The sequence below is a fragment of the Lepisma saccharinum genome, chromosome 9 (assembly GCF_977018435.1).
Source record: "Lepisma saccharinum chromosome 9, izLepSacc3.1, whole genome shotgun sequence".
Lineage (NCBI taxonomy): Eukaryota > Metazoa > Arthropoda > Insecta > Zygentoma > Lepismatidae > Lepisma > Lepisma saccharinum.
Window position 1 is genome coordinate 52,749,571 of NC_139237.1, and position 23,824 is coordinate 52,773,394.

Genomic DNA, 23,824 nt, shown 5'->3' on the forward strand with positions numbered 1-23,824 from the left:
GTTCCTTCATCACTCATCATATCACTCATTTTCATCATCGCAATTAGCTAAATTTGGCAGAAAGGCAACGGACGCTAAAGAACAAAAATCAAAATCAACTGTTTTGTTTCGTGTATCCCTCCATTTCTAAATGTCACTAAAATCCATTGCACGGGTTCATGAATGTCAGCAGCCAATTAAAATATTAAATGACAAATAAAAGGTAATTGTTAGTGTCCTTCGACATCTCACGACACAGTCAGATGTCATACCAAATGGGCCATTCAGGTTACTAACAAATAACACCATTCTATTAATTTCACATAAGTATTTATTAATCTATTCTGAAAGCATGTTTACGTACATTCTCAAAATAAGCTTGTAACAAATCACAAGGAAAAAAATCAAAAGGATTCTCAATTTCATTGTGCATGCAGCAGTGCTTAGAATCACACTGCTATTACATAGCCTCTTATTTTGGTTTCAGAGCATTATTCTCAGTATATATAGCACAAAATGTTAAGAATTGAAACGAAACTTCGATAAAGCTTTATACACATATACAGATGAATATTAACATAGCCTATGAATTAAATTATGAATACAATTGAGAATTAGCAGCCGGACATTTCTGTAGGGAGTAATATTTGTCTACATTGCACACTTATAGCTCCATTTGCAGAAAATATCTTGCAGTATAGCTTTACAACTCGGTATCACATTTTTTTCATGTAACGCATTATCGTGTTACAGTACTCTGTTAAACAAACCAGTTCTGTGAAATAATAGTTGCACAAGAGAGAAGTGTATGTGTAATTATATACACAGATTAAGACTTAAAGCTTTCATAGAATGGTTTAGTAATGTCCACCCTTGCAAGGCCTGCCATTCAGTACATTTTATTTTACAATAAGTTACGCCAGGAGTTGAAATAGATTTACTGTACTTTTGGCATACTCAATCACCGCAAGGGACTAGAAGACAAGGATGTTAAACTACTTAAGCTACTTGGTCCAGAGCTCAACCCCAATTTGTCTATTTCTTCATCTGCTTGGTTATTTTTCAGTTCTTGCAGAGTGTACACAAACTTCGACCACTCATCATGGCGGGGCTGAGCAAGTTGCTGAAAGAAACAAAAAGCATTCTGTAATCATCGAATTGATACACTTCTGGAGTAAACAGGAAGATGGCACAAATTAATGTGGTTAACTTGGAAATGCTGCAAGCTCCTCCCCAAATTACCTTTAGGTAACTGAAATTATATGAAGGTTCTCTAAATACTTCTTTGATCTGATGGGTACTTAGAACTGGACATCTGGTTTACAACATCACATTCAATTAGTTGAGGGAAGAAACCACTACTATGTGTTGCATATTTTGTTTCTTGCTTTTCTAATTCTAATTCCTTCTTTTGCATGTTTATAGTGCCAATAAGAAAATGAATGTCAAAGATGGAATCAGAATTATATTTCATGTGAGTACAGTCAAGAAAATTTACGATTAAGGCAGTAACATCTAATTAAAAAAAAAAAGAAACTTATCATTACAAACAGAAGACCTGGAAATATGAGATTGTGTTTTGTTACAAATAAACAAAAATCTTACATCTGATTTAGCAAATTATGTAATACAGGAAAACCTCGTTAATACAAAGTTCAAGGGACCAAAAAATGTCAACTTCGTATTTAACGACTTCAAGTTATCCAAACTTTTCAAAATGGCGCCTGTTTTCAGGTGTAAATAAAGTAGAGTATAAATTACCCCCCCCCAAAGGATGTTTTATACTTGGTGGTAGCTCAGAAAAAAAGCTTTATATGTACTATATAATAATATTGTATGTTTTAAAGAAAGTGTAAAAAATGTTACACAAAATGAGAACACTGAGCTTAACGCGGACACAAAGATTCCAAGGAGACGGTTAACACCATTTATCCTGCCTAGTTATACAACCGGTTATGCACAGGATGCATGTCGTGGCAAAAAAGTCATAAAAATTGTATTTTCTTTTAATTATGCAAAGTCGTTGCTCTTCCACGAAATTCTTACAATTTTAGTTCATAAGAAACCCGTTTGCATGGAGACCTACGGAAAGGAAAACAATCTCGTTTATTGCAAGAAGTGAAACTCGGAAGAATCTTGACAGTAGTCACACTGGCGCGAGCAAGAGACGGGAGATAATCGGACAGAATGAATATTGGATTTTATGTGCGTTCACTAGAACATTGTCCGTTACAGGATTAACTGGTAAGAGAAGATTCTCTTGGTAGAGAACACAACCTTTCCCTGGCACAAAACAACACAAAAAAATCGGGGCTGTAAATTTCGTTCTGGTTCGGCTGTCTAAAACACATCGTAAAAAAAGTCACGTATTCTTTGCTTCAGTTAACTTCATATTCGACCCCCCCCCCTCCCCCTTTGCAAGGATCAGTTCAAACTCTTCCTCAACTTGCATTGTAATCCACTCTGAAAAAGTAAACACACAACTTGCGATCTGTTTGCACCGAATGTGTATCCTAGGACACATTAAACAGTGCCGCACTCGATAATCACTCTGGTTTGGATCCCACTTTAAACTGTATATTTAGTCCCGCTTAGCTCATCAGCATAAAATGAAATAAAAACAAGCTTTACGAAACTTGCGTATTTTCAGATTAATTGACAATTTATTGTAGGTTTCAGGAGTATTCTGGAGGTCAAACACTCGCTCCGCCAAAACTTTTCCTCTCCTATTCCTACATTGAGCATTGCATTTCTTTTGTTGTTGTTTTTTTTTTTAACAGCAGCATGCTAATGGTTCTGAAGAAAAGCGGGGATTATATGGCAGACGCTAGACTAAACAAAACTGGCGCCAGCTGCAGCGTAAACACAATGAGACCGGCTGGAAGTTAGAGCAGCAGGTGGCAGAAGGGAATTCATCGGCATTTTTTGCATTTTAAAGATAAGGCAGTTGTCAGACAATAATACGGGCAATATTTCCTATCCAGACAGCTGCATTCAAACAAGAAAGAGGGACCTGAATTCTGCAATTATCACATTACCATGCACACCAGTGGCGGATAATGAGCTGTTGTAGGAGAAGGAAGGGGTCACTTTTCTTTTACTTATCATGCGGTTTGTTCGTTTTAAAGAAGGTATTCAGAACTGTTTGCTTTTTTTTTTAGATGCCAAAGAAAAGGAGCCCGTGTGAGCACACGAGCAAGAAAATCGTGCCCGAAACAATTAGCAACTATCTGAATAATTGATACATGAACATTAAAAAAAACACTAGTTGTGTTTACATGTGGTACGTTATACTGTTTTACACTTTTTGAATAGGCGAGTTACTTCACTATGTTCATTGCACACAGTTGCTGCAACAGTGTATCTGCGTACACCTTTTCCAATAAGGGCACAAGTGACACCATCTTTTATATAAATCACTAGTATTAGAAGCAGGGGAGCCTGGTGTCCGAAACAATAAAGCAAATTTGATAAAAAAAAAGAAAACACTAACAAAAGTCAGGAAGAAACTTTTACATGTAAATTGTAGACTGTGTCCCACAGACACTGCTTGCCTGTTTATGGAAGTGAAATGGATTTTTTTTCATGTCCTACCTTCTTACTCCAGTGAAATGTTGTGAAAGACGTATAAATAAAGAACCAAAGAAAGTCAAAAAATGTCACGTTCGCAGGAAGTATCGTTTGGGGTATGCGATAAAAAATATATGCTACAGTGTCTATCAGTTAAGTGATAATGTTCACTTGAACATGTACTACAGCAACCATTTTAACTTTCCTATAGATACTCACTCTCATATTTTTTACCCTATTTTACCATTAACCTCTAAAGAAGCCATGTGGACTTGGCAAAATGTAATATTACGAGCTTGGTACAGAGTGACAGTGAAGCTTTAATTTATGCACACTCTGTTTATCCTTTGAACTGAAACATTACCTCTTGCAATAAGAAAGAATGTACTTTTAACAATATTAAATGGTGAATAAAATGCACTTTTCAGCACAAGGTGAAGGGCAGAGTATTGTTAAAAAAGTTGAAAATATACCAATAATAAAACTGTCCTTACCTCTCCTACATCATACACCCAAATCTTGCCCATGTCATCACCCACTGTGACATGCAGGCCAGATGGGGTCCAAGAAACCCTATTCAAGGCAGGGCAGCCATCAACAACAACACTTGCTGTAGGGACTTCCGTATCCTGATTCAAATTCCACAAATCCAGCCTCCCAGTGCCATCCACGGCAGCAAACAATGCAGGGTGGATCGGAGACCAGGCTACATCGTACACGTAGTCTCCATTGTCCTCGAAAGAATATAAGGGTTTGTTTTCCTGGAATGAAAATTCAGTTGATAATTTTAAAAATCGCGGAGGTTTAAAATGAGTGAAATAACTTTCACTGTGCACACACTAAGATAAAGATTAATGATAACTTGTGATAGATGGAAAGAAAATTTTGTACCTGGTAACATATCACCAAAACCTTTGATAGGAATGGTACAGATTAATCAATATTGGTCAACATAGTCATGTTGGTGTATCTGTAAAATTACTGAAAAATTTACCAATCCTATGTTGCTACAAATAGCCTTTCACTTAGTGCCAAATTCAGCCATATTTTTGGTTATTTTTACATTGAACATAAAGCTACAATTCATGTACCTTGGTTTTGGAAAGTAAATGTCAAACTATATAGTTTGTTTTCTAAGGCAAAACTCATTACCATCATGTATTGTATAATTACTTTGACAGGTGTTCCTGAAGATATTTTTGTAGGTGAATTTGAAAATGTGATGCAATTTTTCTGAATATGGCTGAAATTTTGAGACAAACAGGAAATCTGATTTTTATCCATAGATGGGAAAAATATTTTCAAATTTCAAATTCAAATTCTTTATTTAGGTGAGTGAGGTTCAGCCTGAGGCTGTTCTGCCACCTAACCCACGTTATTTAAAGTTACATTTCTGATATGTGGTTACAGTATAATATAAAATGTGCGATTTATAGGTACAGAGTACTGCTATTGATTAAATAATTGTAATAAATGTTACACAAATAAAATCATGTAAACAAAAATGGTGAAAAGACAAGTACATAAAAATAAAATAAAAAAAGATATAAAAAACAACACAACAAACATTCAAGTTACATCAATCATAGTGTTTGAACACAATATCTGTGCTGCTAATAGGAAATTCTTTACTTCACTTTGGAAAGATTCTACTTTGGATACATTTGACATGTTCTGAAAATGATAACACATTAGTAACTAGAAAGCTTAGTATTAGAGAATATTTCTAATTACCAAATTAAAGTATGTTAATTAGACCAATCGCTTGTATGTTGGTGTAAAAGAGTTGAAATTAAGTACACATACGTATCCAATATCTAGTCGTTTCCATTTATCCTTATCTCAATGATGGGTAGTTTAATAACCTCTTAAGGTAACTTAATGAGCAGAGTAGAAATTAAAGAGAAGCTACTGCATGTAACAAGAGGTGCCTGAATTTACATAAGATACTTATTCATGTGAAACAAACCTACCTTAAGGCTCCAAAGCTTCACAGTCCAATCTATGGAAGAGGTGAGGAAGAGATGGGAGAAATCTACCTGGCCTTGCACACCATGAGTGTCAACACCAGTTACAGGGCCCTGATGACCTTCATATGTTTCAGTAACTCCTGCTTTGCTCCCATGACGGCATGCTGAAAGGAATAATACAACCCATTAGAACACAAAGAGCAGCTTCTGAAAAATAAATAAATATATAACATTGGTAGTTTCTTTGCTTATTCACATTTAGAAACAAATGGAAGTAAGATTAACAATACACAACATCAAGGTGCAGTAAAGGTATTGTACAATTCTGAAATATTGAATAAAGTTTCAGTCAAAGCAGAATATCGCAAAGCAATGGAATAAAGCAAATGAGAAGAGGCTAATTATTGATTTGAGAACCTTGTTTTTATCCTCCTTTCACGGGTAATAAAACATAAAAGTACAATAAGTCAACCTCTGGAATGTTAATTTCCAGGCATAACAACTCAATTTAGAATCAGAATCAGAAATAATAATAAAGTTCATTTGAGATTTGTTTGTTGCGTGGTGTAGTATGGGGTGAACCAACAGTATTTCCACCATGTATCCACGAGATATCCTTTGGAACTAGTAAAACTTGTATCTTGGTCTACTTTTTCTTATTTTTGCAGTCTGAATACTTTTTTGTACACTCCTCTTCAGATAAAGTGGTGCACATTTCAAATGTCTAACCTTATAAAATGTTCAACTTTATGTGAACATGAGTGTACAATTTCCTTTGTATTTTATGTCTCGTTAATAACCTCACTAAAAATTAGTGATTCTACTTTCACTGTAACACATAGCAAAAACATGTGATGAGAAAGGAAAAGCGGCAATGCGTTATCTTTTGTTGTTTTACATTGCTTATCTAAACCTCTAGATCTTGATTCCCAACAGGGGTGCTGCAAGATATTATAGGGATTAAAAAATATATGTATATTAGGAATATTATTACTACTAATGATATTGTCAATAAATGAATAACATTAGTACTGGAGTAGGTATTTATTTGAAAATATATTAAACTTGCTGCTGATAATAAATTCCACTCTGATTTAAGATTAACAATTGAAAAAAATCTCATTCCCAAGGGTGCTGCGAATATAAAAAGGTTGGGAATCCCTGCTCTAGATTAATAAAGTTAATCAAGAAACAAACACAATATACCTACCGAGGATTTGACCTGGACTGTCTGGCATGTAGTCTTTTCCTGATTTCCTTGTAAGCAAGGAGTTCCAGGTTCAATCCCCTGCAGAGCTACCTTACAGAGCAGTTCGGATCTCACTTTAAACTGTAGGTCCAGTCTCAATTAGCCCATCTGAGCGTAATGTGGACTTGAGCAATCTAAAAACAAGCTGCACTAACCACAGGAGAGATGAAGCACATATTTGTGTGTAACATTCTCTCTGATTTCAGAGACAAACGACCAAGATGATTTTGCATTACGATTATGAATGTTCTGTAGTAGTGTACCATAAAGTATCCATACAGGTAATTGCATTGTGAACAGAATACATGTCTAACATCTTGCAGAAGTTTCAGTGTGTACTAACTTCTGCACCTGAAAAGTCCGGGTTTCTCAAATTCAAAGGATCGAGTGGTTGTGGGTCAACTCTTAAGTTAACATTACATAAAGTCTCACCTGTATATACAGAGCCTTCTTCGCTCCCTACGATAAAATTGTTTACATCATTGTGAGGAAATGCCAAGCTAGTCACGGCGATGGCCTTGCTCTGGCGATGCTGCAGTTCGAGAGTTTCCTGCGGCTGAGACAACATATCTAAACTCCAGGAACATAGTCTTCCGTCTGTTGATATACTGATAAGGTTATGCGCATTCTGGGTTCCCACAACACACAGGCAATACACAGGATGCTGTGAAAGAAAGTAAACACATCCTTCATTGTCATTCTAATGTACATGTACTACTAATTTGTAAACAACCACTAGATACATTTTTCAAAAGAGCAATAAAAGTAAAGTAAAGTGTTCCCCTGTGCTTAGCACCACACCATGAAGGCGTATAGGGGGTGTGGGAGTAACGCAATAATGGAAGTTAATTTAAAGCAACTTTCCGAGTTACATTTCTAAGTAACCAAACACTGTCTAAACTCCCGTCCATGCAATATTCTTGAAATTATTGAGTTGCATATACTGTAGCAATGACACTTATTAATTATTGGTTATTGACACACAATATAACACTGATAAATACGGAGAAACTAGTACTCACTTTATCCGCGAAACTGTTTTTTCTTTTCCTTTGTTCTATTAATTTCAGTGGCCGCTGCCACCATCCTCATTGGAACTTGTTGTACTGTTGCTTGGCGTGCTTGTTGTTCGTAGTTTTCCGGCCACCACTAGGTGCACTGTTGTTAACTGTACGTCTGCTATTTTCCGACACTAACTGTTGTAGTAGGGGAATCCGTGTGTGGTGTGCCTGTCCGCTATCGATGTTTAGCTCATGTGGGAAGTGCATTATGGCACGCGTTTCCTCGATTTTGGTGTCTACGAGTGTGTGGGCAGTGTGCTTGACTTGTAACTTTTGTATTTTACGGCTATTGTATTTGATGTGTTTAGCAAGACCAGTAGTAGGTTGGGATTACCCTAATACAACAGTTAGTGCCGGAAAATAGAAGACGACATGGATGCAGACGTACAGTTAACAACAGTGCACCTAGTGGTGGCCGGGGAAATGCGAACAACAGAAGCACACCAAGCAACAGTATAAGTTCCAACAAGGGTGGTGGCAGTGGCCACTGAAATTAATAGAACAAAGAAGAAAAAACTATTTTGCAGATGAAGTGAGTACTAGTTTCTTCGAATTTGTCTACTACCGTGTCTCTTTTCTCCTAATTATGAATAACACTGATTTCATTAAATTACTCAATAATTCTACTGACCCAATAGAAGAGTTGGTTTCATTATACTCACCGTATGAGCAGCTGCTGACAAAGGTGTCCTCTGTACAGGAGTTCTTTTCTGAACTCTATTATCCCAAAGCACTATTTGACCAGAATAGGTACCACCTAATATCAAGTTCGGATGGAACCTGCAAATACATTCCCAAATCAATATACATATCAAGAGATTATTCTCCCATTCACTCTCTGTCGTGCTCTTCTATAACTGAAAAATGACTAGTAACATAAATGTATAGGAAGGATTGGCAGCAACGAAAACATTACCCTAATATATTATTCAGGGTTTTGACTAATTTTGTGGAGCCTCAGAATGCTAATACACGGTGGCTACTCTAGGACCATGACAAAATTTCAAGTACAATTCCCGGTTTTCAAGGGAAATATTCCAAAAATTCAAGAGTATATGCAGAGGTTCTCCATTTCCACCCTCACCCCCTCACCCACATATACAGGGTGTCATTTTATTGGCACCCACAGACCACAGATTCGAATAGGGGACATCAAAACAAACAACTTTTTTCAGTAACATTTTTCTCATTGGTGCTTCAATTTGACGCTACAGCCGTTCAAAAAATACTGTTTTGCCGCCTGGATGCTGGCAACCCAACACATTTGATCGTATCTGTGACGTAATTTCCTGCAGCAAAACAGCACACGGCAAGGTTGCAAGGAACACACAAATTTTGTGAAAACTACCAACCACATTATTAGCTGTAAAACGAATGCATCCAGAAGACAGAACATCATAGCCTACCAGCTAGAAGATCAGCAGTCATCTCAGGGGAAGAGGGATGTGGACCAACGATATGAGAATGGTAAAAAAAACGTATTCAAAATGAAGTGTCGATATCGGATTTTGTCTCAGCCTACATGTCAAATATGAACAACACTAAATATTATTGGACTTGCAGCTTACATGTGGCTGTTTACGCCCAGCTACATGTCAAATATTTGCAAATCTCGTTGCAAGGTTGATATCTACAGGTTTGTGTCCAGATGCCTTGGGACTTTTGTGCTGATAACGGAAGTATCCGAGGTTCACGTTGTTACATTTCGCCTAAAACATGTACAACTACAGTAATAAGCTAATGATGAATCAGTAGCGAATATACTGCCCTGTTCAGTTGCAAACTATTACATGTGTATCCGGTGCATAGATAAACACAGTTGTCGGAGAGCTTGTATTACTACTACTTATATCCCTGTATTTTCAACCATTTTTGCCACTCGCCTCATAATGCAATAAATCTCATTTCTATTTTGTCATCTGTTCAGTGTGTCACAGACAACTAGTATCAGAAGGACGAAGTGGATAGATTAAATTGTAGATGCTAACTTGGTAACTAGAGTTGCAAATATTTGACATGCAAGATAAGACAAAATTCAATATGACCAATTCCACTTGAATTCTATTTTCTTTCTACCATTTTTCGTATTGTTTGTTTACTTCCTGTTAGGTTACAGAACGTGTTTTCTCGTTTTGTTTTACGGTACATAATGTGGCTGATTGTGGCTATGTCATTTTTCACAGAATATGTGCGTTCCTGGTAAACCTGGAACACATCACTTCACAATGGGATATGACATCACAAATTCAATTAAATGTTGTTAGTGGTTGCCAGCATTCAGGTGGCAAAATGGGCTTTTTTGAACGACTGTAGTGCTGAAACTACGCACCAACGAGAAAAATGTTACTGAGAAAAGTTGTTTGTTTTGATGTCCTCTATAAATTTTCCGTAGTCGCCATTAAAATGACACCCTGTATATTAACAATATAAAGGATCTGTATGATTCCAATGTATCCAACAATTCTAAATCAATTCATTTAAACAGTGTATATATATATTTAAAATATTTAATTTAAGATGCAGAGTTTACATTTGCCATTTCAAATACTCAAATACATCTACACACAAAAGCCACAAATGTTACGAGATATACTAATCCACAAAAAATTGTTAATTGTGTAAGAAATTCAAATTTTCCTAATCAACTTCAAGATATCTTACCTTGAAATAATCTTCCGTCTGTCCGATAGATGGTTTTGCAAAGGACACTAACAAAGTAAACTGAATGAAAGAATTGGTTTTTATTTCCCAGGAAGCTTTCTTTCCCTTCCTTGATAAAAATAAAAGCTAACTGTGAAAAACTTTCCTTGGGGCTCTTAACTATGTATAAATTTGAATTAATAAAAGTTGCAATTTTTAACGTATACGGAGAAAAATCCATGCAGAATTCAAGGAATTCCCGGTGGTTAGCCACACTGTAATATTGAATGTTTAGGTGTTAAATTGCACTTTCTGTTTAAGAGATTCAAGCTTATTTTTATTGAGATGTAGTAAAACATGTATTGAATTGACTTTGTTGCATAAAAGGGTTTTGTTTTTATTTGTAATTAAAAACAGTCAGGTTCATTTGGCACACACCATATAATTGTATTGGAATACTTGAACACAATAATATTTCCTGTTAGTAAACTAAAGTGCTCCCCTGTGCTTTGCACCAAGCCATGAAGGCATATAGGGGGTGTGGAGTTAGGGCCCCACACTTTCTTGATCACGGCCAAAGGTGGGGGTGATGTGATCAGTACCATGCCCCTGGCTGCCTTTACCCCCCAGAGTTTCCTCCAGGTACCCACTTTATACGATGCTGGATGGGCGCCGGAGCCGCTTGAACAGGTGGAAAAAATCCTGGTTCTGCCCTGCCAGGGATCGAACCAGTGTGTCTTGCATGGTAGTCAGATGCCCTAATGAGTGATCTACCGCAGCTTCATTATTTCATATTAGAGGGAATAAAAACACAGGTGATAATTTGAAGACGTAAGTGAGTACTAAAAAGATTTCCGCGAAACTTATACTCTGTCCCACCTATCTCTTGAGCAAGGCCGAGCATAGTGTCAGAGAAGGGGAGGAAATCGAGTGGGCAGAGCGAAGCAGTACACGCTGCTGCGAATGCTGGCAACCGCAGTTGCTCCCCCTCACTTCCCCGCAATCCAGTTCCTCTCACGTGTTCATTGGTGGAGCCGTCTTGCGTCACTACTTGAAAAAAAAAAAAAAAAAAAAAAAAAAAGGTAAAGTGTTCCCCTGTGCTTAGCACCACGCCATGAAGGCGTATAGGGGGTGTGGGGGTAACGCCCCACACTTTCTTGATCCGGTCGTGAGTGGGGGTGATGTGATCAGCATCACGCCCCAGACCGCCTTTACCCCCCAGGGTTTCCCCCAGGTACCCATGTTATTCGACGCTGGGTAGGCACCGGGGGCGTCACTACTTGCGCAGATACTTTTTTATTCGCTTGCTCCAGAGATGGCTGGGACAGAGTATACTTGTAAATCTTCTATTAATTTAGGTGGCCTCTGCCACCGAAATTAATAGAACATTTGCAAATAAGTTTCGCGGAAATCGTTTTAGTACTCACAATAATATTAATCAATATTTTGAACATCTTTTAATTTTTCAATTTTCAAGCAACAGTATTGGTATCGGTGGAAATCTGTACTAGTTTCGGCATTGGCCATATCAATCTATTTAGGTTTTTTAATAATGTTCATAATTTCACAGAAGATAATTATTTAACCACAAAATCCATTTCTTCCCATTAATACTGCTGCCAAAATGAAAGGTATGCATATTGCAAACCCTACAATATTTCTGCATCCCGCAAAAGTATTGGCCAGTCTTGGTGATAAAATTCTGACTGATATTTTGTTATACTGATATATTGCCATCGATCTCAGTTTAGCCCTAATGATTTGCAAACTGAACAAATATATGAGTCTTGCTGTCCTGACTTTCTAAACAATGCTTTGAAGAAATGAAACCTGTATGATAAATTGCAATATACTGTAAAATCCATTTTTTGTATTGTGATACATAATGCATACCTTTAAAAATCTTGCAATCCTATGAGATCAGCCCATTTGTCTTTTACTATGATACCTACCTTGCAAAAGTTGCCGACATAACTGGAGATTGGCAATGGAAAATGTATTCCGGTGTAGTCTTCTTGAATTTTGTGTTCCAGATCAGGCACACACCATCAGGGTCATGAGGAGAGTCCTCATTGTTATAGTAGCTGGCAACTAGTAATTCTGGGAACTGTGGTGACCAGTCCAAGCTTGTGATGCACCTATTCCGTGACCACCTTTCATCATAGAACCATCGGTTAAGGGAAAGTCTCAGACTTGATTTTTCATCTCTGTGGAAGACAAATGACCAATGTGTTGACTAATTCACAATAAATAATCTCAACAAAAAGTAAGGAAGAACTGGTTTTACTTTAACACCCATTAAACACAATGCCAAAATGATGGTTTCAAATTATGAATTGATACATTAACTTTCCACTTAAAACTTCCACAATATTGGGAAAATGTAGAATGAATCCAAGATGATTCTTGGTTTTGCCGCATGACATTTGAATTATTTATATACTAGAAACAATGTAAAGACATACAAAACACATCAAATGCAACATTCTGAATGTAATTATATTGTGCACATGATTAACATATTTTTTCTTATATAAGGGCACGCTGGTTCTTAGGTAAAGGTGGCTTTGCCTCATGGGCCCTAGTTCATGATAAAAATTTGGCCCTGAATTCTCTTCAACTTTTAAGAAAAATAAGTTAATATTTTAAATATCACTGTTAAATTGAGTAGAAAGTACAATGTTATCAAATATTGAACAGAAATTCGTATCCAAACCAAAACAAATAAACAAAACCACTAAACTTTGTTAATAATAGAAAACTTTTTTAATAGTATACTGACAGGAAGAAAAGTTCTGTGTACAATTAAAATTTCCCAAAAATATGTTTTCTACAAATAATAGAAGACATGAAAATAAACCACTGGCAAGCTAAAAAAAATTAATTAAGTTGATGCAGCATTAAGACTGAGACCCACTGGTTAAACCAACAGGGCACCTGTTTATGCAAATGGGATTATTAGGTTTTCCATCAAGTGAGACACTACTTACCCCCCTTCGTCTCCATCTGCTACTCCGGTGTAATCCATCCATATGTCAACCTGTTCAGACAGGGCCCTTTCCATAACCCTGGATGCCCGGTCAAAGAACCGTTGGAATTCCTCGGACAGAATGATCATCTGTTTCTGTTCTTCGCTCAGCTCTCGAACTGTTTGCAGAATACAAAATAACAGGATGAAATGGGTATGAGAATAAGAATCGACATTCAAAATATTAACATGAAATAAGAAAAGGAGTAAGAAAAAAGCAATTCCATCTGGGGCATGGATATTGGAACCTTTTTTTCGATTGCACCTTTTTTCCCTTTTTAATGTCCCCTGCATAATCGGGTGTGCAAAAAGTGCAAGGGGCAAGGACAGCTTACGAGGGGAGGGAGGATATTTGAACTGCTTAACATTTTACTGTGAATTACTATTCATTTTGTCTGGATGGTAAGACTGCCAAAAACTTAAAAATTGTTTTGTGAATTGTAGCAAATAGCTAGCTTCACTGGCTTCATACCTTCTCATAGGGTAGGTAGCGTAATTCTTGTTGCCTTCATGTCACAGCTGCAGGCAACAGTATGGAGGTGCATCTGCGAAAACCTACCAGGTTAACAAATCGACCCCAAGCATCGCCACAGCTTATAATACTCCTGATGGCAAGGCCAGTGTTATAGCTTCTTCTACTGCTCTTTTGATAAAAATGGAATACATGTGTTACATGGAACTGTTGTTTCTACTGTGATTGCAGTGGTGTTAGTGTTTGTAGTGATTCAAAGAGGTTTACTGTATGTTTCAATTTTGAGGGAGATGATGGTGAATATACAAGCTTTTTGAGTTGCAATTTTAAGCATTTAGTTTGGTTTCATTGGCAACTTTTCCTTCACACTTTCAAACAAGATAAAATTTCTTATCTGTTTTCAATGATTTCTTTCTGTCCCTTTAAACATTGAAATGGACACCATATAAGCAAATAGAAAAACAATAGCTTTCCGAAGCTTTCTTCTGTTATGCCTAATGCAAGCGGCGACTGTGGCTCTGAATTAAGAGAAAATTGGGATAATAGAGGTTTCTAACAAGAAACATGCACTAAAATTTGTGTGTTTTTGTAAGAAACGTCATTCTCTAATAAGTATGTGCAATTATTCACCTAATTTTCTCTAATTATCCATTTTTCTCCTACTAGTTCTTCACCTAATTCTGAGCCACCAGCTGCCACTGCCAAATGCTATATAGTAAGTTTGTGGGATGGAATTTCTAATTCACATCACTACATTATTTGGATATCTTTTTTTATCAAGTTTCATTGTATATTATTTAGCACCTGGTGTGCTAATTGCATGCATTGCAGACAATTTTTACTACATGATTGTCCATCATTCCAATCTCACTCTTTTACATCCATTTTCTCATCATGCTTTGTATCCATGCAATTTTGCATCATATTGTCTTCCTCTTTCCTAGTAGAAACTAGTATAATACCTTCTTTGGCAGTCTGTCTTCCAGAATCCTTCTGACAGGTATGAGCATTTCTACTGTTTTCATTTAACAACTTCCAATTTTGAAAGTGGAACTTTCAATCCTTCTCTAATCATAATATTCCTAATTTTTTTCACCTTTAGGCAAACAAGAGTTTCTCCATAAAACAGATGAAGGCAATTTTATTTGTGAGGAATGTTCTTTATTATTAGCATGCAATTACAATGGGACATTATACAATGCTTATCAAGTTAACAAATGACAGTATTTATTAGTCATCATCATCCTTTGCCGTTTCCTGCCTCTGACTGGATCAGCATAGTATTTATTAATTGGGCATTATCTTCTGTACATATTTCTGGCTGCCTACAACATGTTCTATCTCTAATTTTGGGAGAGTACCTTCCTCAATCTTCAAGAACATAACAGTATGATACAGATAAATTGGAAATTGGGAAAAATTGAAGCAGCCACCTTGAAAGCCACGGCCCAAAACCATACAAGATATCCCAGAGCAGACTTGAAGCAACTTTGGTCCAGGCTTCCCAGTAAAAGAATAGCGGGAGAATTCTTAGGGGTTAGTGGTGGAGTAGTTGGCTGATGCACTGAACTTTCAGGCACATTGTAGGTTAAATCCTCAATGTCTGGAAAAGTCATTTGTCGACTTGAAGATGAGAGAAGAGGTGCTCTCTCTAAACAATTTTTTTGATTTTCATTATATACCATCACTTTTGCCACTCTTGGCTAATCGCGATGATATGACGAAGGGACACTAACAAAGGACACTCACACCCGGATTCAAACTTGGGGCCCTTGGTTTCGTGGCACGGCATGCTGTGCTAACCACTATGCCACAGAGGTAAGCTAGAAATATAATAGATAGAAAAATAGACCATGTCTACGAGGGTCACTATTTATATTTTGAGCCTTGGCAACACTGATTGAAGTTAGGTGCGATTTGACGTTTGCACGGAATCGTCTGGCATTATTAACCATAACGTACTTCAAATGTTTTGTCAATAGCTTCACTTGTGTTGTTTATGTTGCCTTGGAGATTGCGCGACAACAATAAAATGGAATTTTAACTCGTGAACATTTTCGTGCGATGATTTTTTACGATTTTCGACGTGGATTATCAAGACAAGAGTGCATCAATCAACTTACTTCCACATTTGGCGATGAAGCCCCATCCTTTGCCACTGTGAAACGCTGGTATAACAAATTTAATCGTGGCCGCTATTCACTCACCAACGAGATTCGCGAAGGTCGTCCAAAATCAGTTGTTGTTCAAGAAAACATTGATGCTGTGCAAAACCTAATACTGCAAGATCGTCATGTGACATACTGTGAGATTGAGGCAACCATAGGCATTAGTTCCACCAGCATATATAAAATATTACATGATCATTTAGCTGTGAGAAAGGTATGTTCTCGTTGGATCCCACACAATTTGACAAAAACTCAAAAAGACGCTCGCGTCAATTGGTGCAAACAAATGCTCAATAAATACAATCGTGGTGCTTCAAAAGACGTATATACGATTGTAACAGGTGACGAATCATGGATATATGCATATGAGCCGGAACGTAAACAGCAGTGGACTGAATGGGTTTTTCAAGATGAACCCAATCCAACAAAAGTTGTTCGCGCTCGAAGCACATCGAAACAAATGGTCGCCTGTTTTTTCGGGAAAACTGGTCATGTGGCAACTGTGCCTTTAGAGGAACGTAGAACGGTCAACTCTGAATGGTACACAACAATTTGTTTGCCAGAGGTCTTCGGTCAAATACGGAAAACAAACAAACGCCGTCGGATCATTCTTCATCAAGACAATGCCAGCTGTCACACATCTCGTCTAACAACAGACTTTATGAACAGTCAAAAAATCGAATTGATGGGTCATCCGCCGTACAGTCCTGATTTGGCACCCAATGACTTCTTCTTGTTCCCGAATGTCAAGAATAAATTGCGTGGACAACGATTTTCGTCGGCGGAAGATGCCGTTGATGCGTTCAAAAACCATATTATGGAGGTGTCTCAAGAAGATTGGAAAAACTGCTTTGACAAATGGTTCGAACGAATGCAAAAGTGTATTGACCATAAAGGAGAATACTTCGAAAAAGAATAAAGCAGTTTTCAATGCCAAATTCCTGTTTTTTCATTGTTAGGCTCAAAATATAAATAGTGACCCTCGTATTGTTAAGTTAGTACTGCATGGCAAGAATTACTTTGTTGTTTATTTATCTTTGCTGATGTGCAACTGTTGAGTTATAGTACTTTTCTTTTTTTTTTTTACTGTCATTGAAATTAATCTGATAAAACTTTATTTTTAAAATACATTCAAAGTGCTCCTTAATTTTGATATCGTGGGTCTTCCCTTAGTTATACTTGCAATAATTTCACTTTTATGACTTCTATCATTCCTTAATTTGGATTCTAGAATATGAATTGTGTTCATAGATTCGGTGCACTTCTGTTCTTGTCACAAAAAACAGGAAAGCGTAGAAGGTATATGAACAATTCTCCATATATGCAATGATTGTGGTTACATGGGCAACCAGCAAGAACTTTGGAACCTAACCAGTGAATTAATGTATTACCGTTTTTGTGATTTGTCATTCACTAGAGAAGATGATGGATTAACGGCACATGGAATCTCTACCTGATTCTACTGATTGGTTACCTTCAATTTTTATTCGCTGCTTGCTCTTTCCAACATTTCTGCAAAACAGTGCACAACCATCCGTATTTAACCAAAACTACCAAACTGAAATACGTATTTAGCTTTTATGAGAAAATTAATATTTTCACCAATTTTGATCTCTATAAGATAAGACTAAGGAAGTGTGTCTCATCGTACTATATGTTGAATAATGTAGATAGTGACCTAACCGGGAACCAAGTTGTCCATGAGGACTCGTATATAAGCTGTGAATGGAAATTCTCATTTGCCAAGCTACAGGGTAGGGTGGGTTATAGGAAATAGTATGAAAGAAAATGCCAATGATAAAAAATGCAAGGTAGGTACACAAAATATTTCAGGGTTGCTACGATTTTTTGATTATGGAATTCCCCAGGTTTTCCAGACATGTTTATCATCATGATTTTTGCTTTTCAACTTTCTGTTTTTCAATTATATATATATAATCTGTTAATTATTAAGAATATTCACTTTCACAACTTTTCTTCAGCAAATTTCATTTTACATAAACAAGAACATGTGAAAATTCAAATGTATTGGGTGCTACAATGAAGTGCATCTAGCCTTCAGGCTAAGGTAACAGAGGTACATTATTTCACCATAACAGATCTCTACAATATAAAAACAGAAAATATTCAAAAACTACATAATCTTCATAAACCATACACAATTTTTCATTTTCTGGTAGATTTATGTGTTGTAGAAAATGCTGCTTTTTTGCTTACATTTGTAAGTACAAAGCATCTGGAGAGGAGAAATTTTTGTTGCATGTAGGAATTCTATAGGAAAAGACAACAAGACTAAAATCTGTAGTTATCAATCAGATATCTGGACTGCAAGTTTTACTTTGATATTCTAATACCTAGTATTATAAAAGTGAAAATTTATTCCAGAAGAAATAAATTTGAAGGAATCATAATTTTGCACAAGACTGAGAATCATAAGAATGAACGAAACTAGTTTCTAAACTGAATCTTTTTTGGGAGTGGAATCACAAGAAGCGAATCCAGAATCTATTTTATGTTCTTCTTAAAAGGTCCACATAACTTTTTTTTAGATACAAAATAATATAATACAGTTATTTTTAGGGCTGAGCTGATAAAACGTTGAACGGATACTGATACTGTTACTTCAAAATTGCAATACAGTAAAACCTCATTAATCCGGACCACCATAAGCCAGACTTAGCTTCATCCTGACAGGCAAAAGGAAAAAAAAAAAAAGCAGAATGCAAGGTTTGTTTTAAATGTGGCTAGAAGTCAACAAGAGAACTTCCCAACAAAAAGGCAATCAACCACTGATGACACTCTGTTTCCCGCAGACTTTGTACTGTACTGTATTTAGGCCTATGCCCTTAAAATACACCATAATAAACATGTTTTGTTGCAATAAACAGAGTTTTAATGCACTTTCTACTGTTCTTTTAGGTTATTTCAGTTAATCCGGACTTTCCTTAAACCGGTCAACTTATCCCCCTCATTAATCCAGATTAAAGAGGTTTTACTGTAATTAAAATTTGTTTCCAAATATTGATCAATACTATTGTGTATATATTCTTCTCCAATTATATGCATCAAATTACCAAGAAATTTGCTTTATAATATTCAAGAATTACATAAAGAATATTAAAATAGATATTATGTAAACACAAAATAAGGGTTTTTTGTGTAAAATTGGTGCAAAATAAAAATAAAGTTCGAATGTTGCGTAATGTCCAGGAGCATTAGACTCCGTGGAAGTGTTCCATGGCATTTTTGCATATCTCATGAAATACACTGCTTTCCGAAAGTTAAGCACGCAATGAAAATTTTTGAAAGCGTATGTAAATTCGAGTGGCTGAAAATCGCTTCAGATGTAGATGCTTCCTTTTTGTAAGTAGAGTGAATCATCTGTACCTAGTTGCTTAATCTGTGCTCTTGAAATAGCGTAAAAAAACTAGGATTTTGTGCAATAATCATCACACTTTCGTTGAAGACGCCAGCATTCTGAATGGTTTCAGGTGCATTTAAAAGCTGATACGAAGTGTTTATAACTTCTGTAGGATTATTTTTGACAATATTTGTGTTTCTATGGCTGAAAGAAGACTAATAATAGATAGTGAGTGATGGCGTGCTGTCGGACGCATTGAAGGAGGACAGTCAATCAAAAATGTCGCTATTTTCTTTGGCTTTGATCTTTTGGTAATTTCTCGATTATGGAAACAATTCCAAACAAGTCAAACAATTGTCAGGAGACCTGTGCCCGGTCGTTCAAGGGTTACCGCCCCCTCTGATGATCGGTATATTGCTATAGTAGCCAAGCGGAATCAACGAGCGACCTCCACAATTGTTACATCCATGGTTGCATCGGCACTTGGTAAGACAATATCTGGCAGTATATCCCACATGAAAGGATTGTATGCCCGAGTACCACGTTTTTGTGTTGCACTAACCGCCGAAGCCAGAGGGGCAAGATTAAACTGGTGTCGTCAACATGTCAATTGGAATGTCTCAGATTGGTGCAATGTCCTGTTCATGAACGAGGCACATGCAATCAGGGGCAAGATCATCATCGAACATCACACATTCAGAGGTGGTAGCATCATGGTGTGGGCTGGAATTTCAGTGGGATATCGCACTGAGCTGCACATCTTTAAAGGTGGTTCTGTGATGGCTGAGCGGTATCGGGATGAAGTTGTAGACCCCATTGTGAAACTCGACGCTGCAGCAGTTGGTCCTGATTTCCTCCTTATGGACGATAATGCCTGTCCCCATCGATCCAAATCATTAATGAAATCCTGGAAAGTGAGGGCATTCCTCGTATGGAGTGGCCGGCGTATTCTCCCGACCTTAATCACGTTGAAAACCTTTGGGATGCCCTCGGGCGTGCTGTCTGCACATTTACCACCTCTAGCCAGTCTCAGAGAGTTGGAAACTGCCCTAACGGAGGAATGGCCATTGCTCGCATTTGCGATGGTTGATCACCTCATTGAAAGCATGGAAAATCGTTGCAAAGTTTGTGTGAAGGTCCAGGGTGGTCACATACCATAGTAATGTAAGTTTTGTTTGGTTTGTTTGCCTTTAAACATCATTACGTTAATGACCCAAATGTGACGTCATCATATAACTTACGAAAAGTAAATATTTTTCTTCATCCTTGTACACAATTCTTGTTTTCTTTAATGCATAAACACATTTGCTACCTTCATGTACAATTTTGTCTTAATCAAAGCTTTACTTTTCCATTTTTGTTGATTTTACCATCGCGTGCTTAACTTTTGGAAGCGTGTTTACTAAAATGCCAAAAAAGTATTGGCTGGTATCAGTCGATGATTTCGAACTGATACTGATACCACTGGTATCGGCCGAAACCGATACATCGGTATCAGCCCAGCCCTAGTTATTTTTGGTGGTCCTTATTTTTCCTGCGAATTGGGTCTATGTTATAGTCAATCAGAACTTACTTTCTGGATTTTTCTACATTGAAATGAACAAAAATTGAGCTCACCTTCCTTCTGCTCCTGTTCCTGCTTTGCAGCTTCTTCCTCGACTGCCGTGACAGCAGGCTGAACTTCCTTCACCTGGGGCAGTCCGTGTGGGAGGATTCCAGGTGGCAGCTTGCTCTGGTACATGCCGCCGCCATCCATGTGCGTCAAAGAACTCTCCTCGTCCTCCGCTTGGGCATCATCAAAAGTAAGAACTGTGGTGAATAAAGCAGTCTCTCCTCTTTGCAACAGATACAGCCTACTCCCACAACCATTTTTAACTTAACACCTATACCTCTTCCCTTGTTAGTTGAAATATATATTGAATTTACCGTATTTCACTGCATAATCGTCACACCCTGTTTCTTTCAGTCCAAAAATTAGTTTATAATATTTCACAGTCACATGAATTCATCAATGATAGCGGTGCAGAATCTGCAGATCCAGAAGATTAAATTTTGTAATCTCTATTTCGCAACACTAGTAAAATTTCTCAAGTAAAATATTTCGAGTATAATGCATAAATCAATAACAAGTAATGTGTGAACCTTTCTTCTTTCAGACTGGAAAAATGTTTGCTAAACTGTCATGAAGGAATGATGTGCGTCGATTTGGACTATTCAATTCTAACATATAAAACTAAAGTCCGTGGTGCAATAGCCCTTGAAGGGCCAGGGCCTAACAGAGAGGCTTTTCATTGGGTGACATGTGGTCAGCGAATCGGATCCCATCACCACTATTTTCTGGTTTTCGTGACCGGAGCCAGCTACTTCTTGAAGTGGCTTCCCAATTGTTCTCACGATCCTGGGTCAACGCTGAAAATTTTGTGGGCACCCACCAGGAATCGAACCCGGGACCTCTCGCACCAATGACGAGAGCGCTAACCACTTGGCTACAAGGGAGCTCAATTTTAAAATATATTCACAAATATTCCATGCATCCTAATCTTTCACAAAGTCAGTTTAGTAATAAACGATTTTTAAGTTATCAAGCTTCACATACTAGACATGCCTCATTATATTTCCAAAACAAAAAAAGGCATAAAATATGCGATGATTATGTGGTGAAATACAGTAACCTTTAATTTCAATCTCTCCACCCAAACAAATAATGTAGTGTTAGTTGAAATTTCAAATTGCTTCCTGGACAACACAAAGTGCAACATTTATTGAAAACATGCACAGTGGAACTTTACGAGTTACTTTGACAACACAATAGACAACACAGCAGCAAAGCAGTTTGCAAAGAACTTGTCATTATTTGGTTAGTGAGGCAACACTGTAGTGCAAGCTTAGTGATCTGATTTGCATTGACATAACTATATTTATAAGAAAGCAGATATTAAATGCAGTGCTTTTTATTCATTGAAACAAATGCACATTTCCTTCTCTGTATCAACCTCCAATGTTTTTAAGAATTCAAAACTTCTGTGGTCTTACAATCTAATGAAAACGGTCGTCCAAATAAGTTGTTTTTTTTTAAGTTCCACTGTACAACAAATCCCCAAGAAAATCCAAAATTATTCTAAGCATGCTTTCCATAATTTTTAATTGTCATGTTATATGGGTAAACAACATGTAAACGTATTTGTAGTTATAGTGCTGTAAATCACATGATTAAATATCTCAAAGTTTTTAGTAACAATTGTATACAGCAGGCCTAACAAATTATAAGAATTAATTTTTATTAGCCTCACAAATTAGAAAAAAATAAAAGTTACTCTTAAGTTTTATTAGAGAACAATACTAAGAATATTACTTATCCAGTTTCAAAACTAAAAGATTGAAATGAAAACAGTTATGAAAATGGAAGAGAGTTATGAAGGAAATAATGAGTTTAAAAGAATAGTAAAACTACAGTAACATTTATATCTTTATGTACAAACTGACACATAAAAATAAGGAAAATTAAATCATTGAGCTGCAACTTGGTATGTATTAAAACAAGCATAACTGTTACCACCATTTACCATAAAATAATATGCGCTTGTATGTTCTGGGGAGGGGCGGGGCAAATAGTAAGACATAACGCACCTTTCCAGAGTTTCTCTGTATCAAATTGCTTAGAGTATTGACATATATTATCATGCATGTATATTTAACTCTATCCTAACCTAAACAATACATAATCAGATGCTTATAAATCAAAATCACATAAATAATATTTGTTCCGAGTTATGGTTCTGTAACATTTGTAGAATACTTCAGTTCCTATATGGAAACAAACAATTTAAAAGCCATACATCAAGCCTCAAAATAAGGCACAATACTCAGCACACACCGCAGGTAACCTTTCAGCCTGCTTTCCATTCTCTTCATACAAAACAAAATACAAAAATCTGCTACAGCACCAAAACAAAAGTTTTTTGAAGAAACAAAATCAATGCACATCTAATCAGGAAATGAAAGCCCAGTATCATGTCAGTACTGAAACAAAGTTTCTTAATGCTGAAAACAAAATTTGTTCTACAGAATTCTAACAGAGACTTTTCTACTTCATATCTATAGAAACATGTCTCTATCTCAAAGTATAAATCATGTTCTTATGCACATTAAAAACAAAGAGAAAGAAGGTAAATAATTTGGTAATGGAAGCAAGAATGACTATGTACAAGAGTTACACAATGAATGAAACATTATGAAACAATTCTCTCTCTCTCTCTATAATACATATTATTAGAGGTTGCATTAGACAATTTGCCAAGGAAGACAATGCCATAAACTAGATCATAT

At 36.7% G+C, this 23,824-nt stretch overlaps 1 protein-coding gene across 13 annotated transcripts in view; it reads right to left on the reverse strand.

Annotated features, from left to right (window-relative positions):
* Positions 1-293: 293 nt before the first annotated feature.
* The window catches only part of LOC145992051 (cytoplasmic dynein 1 intermediate chain-like), a 121,609-nt gene continuing 98,078 nt past the window's right edge, over positions 294-23,824 (reverse strand). For 10 of the 13 annotated variants that reach the window (XM_083128206.1, XM_083128195.1, XM_083128198.1 and 7 more), the window contains 8 exons: positions 21,116-21,283; positions 13,460-13,616; positions 12,422-12,676; positions 8,492-8,609; positions 7,201-7,432; positions 5,523-5,683; positions 4,044-4,310; positions 294-1,102 (listed from right to left, as the gene is read on the reverse strand). In XM_083128206.1, the coding sequence (XP_082984332.1) occupies positions 941-1,102; positions 4,044-4,310; positions 5,523-5,683; positions 7,201-7,432; positions 8,492-8,609; positions 12,422-12,676; positions 13,460-13,616; positions 21,116-21,283 (1,520 nt within the window). In that variant the 3' untranslated portion in view covers positions 294-940. Of the gene's footprint in view, positions 1,103-4,043; positions 4,311-5,522; positions 5,684-7,200; positions 7,433-8,491; positions 8,610-12,421; positions 12,677-13,459; positions 13,617-21,115; positions 21,308-23,824 lie in introns of all 13 variants that reach the window. The other 3 variants (XM_083128205.1, XM_083128201.1, XM_083128199.1) reach the window with 1 other exon arrangement.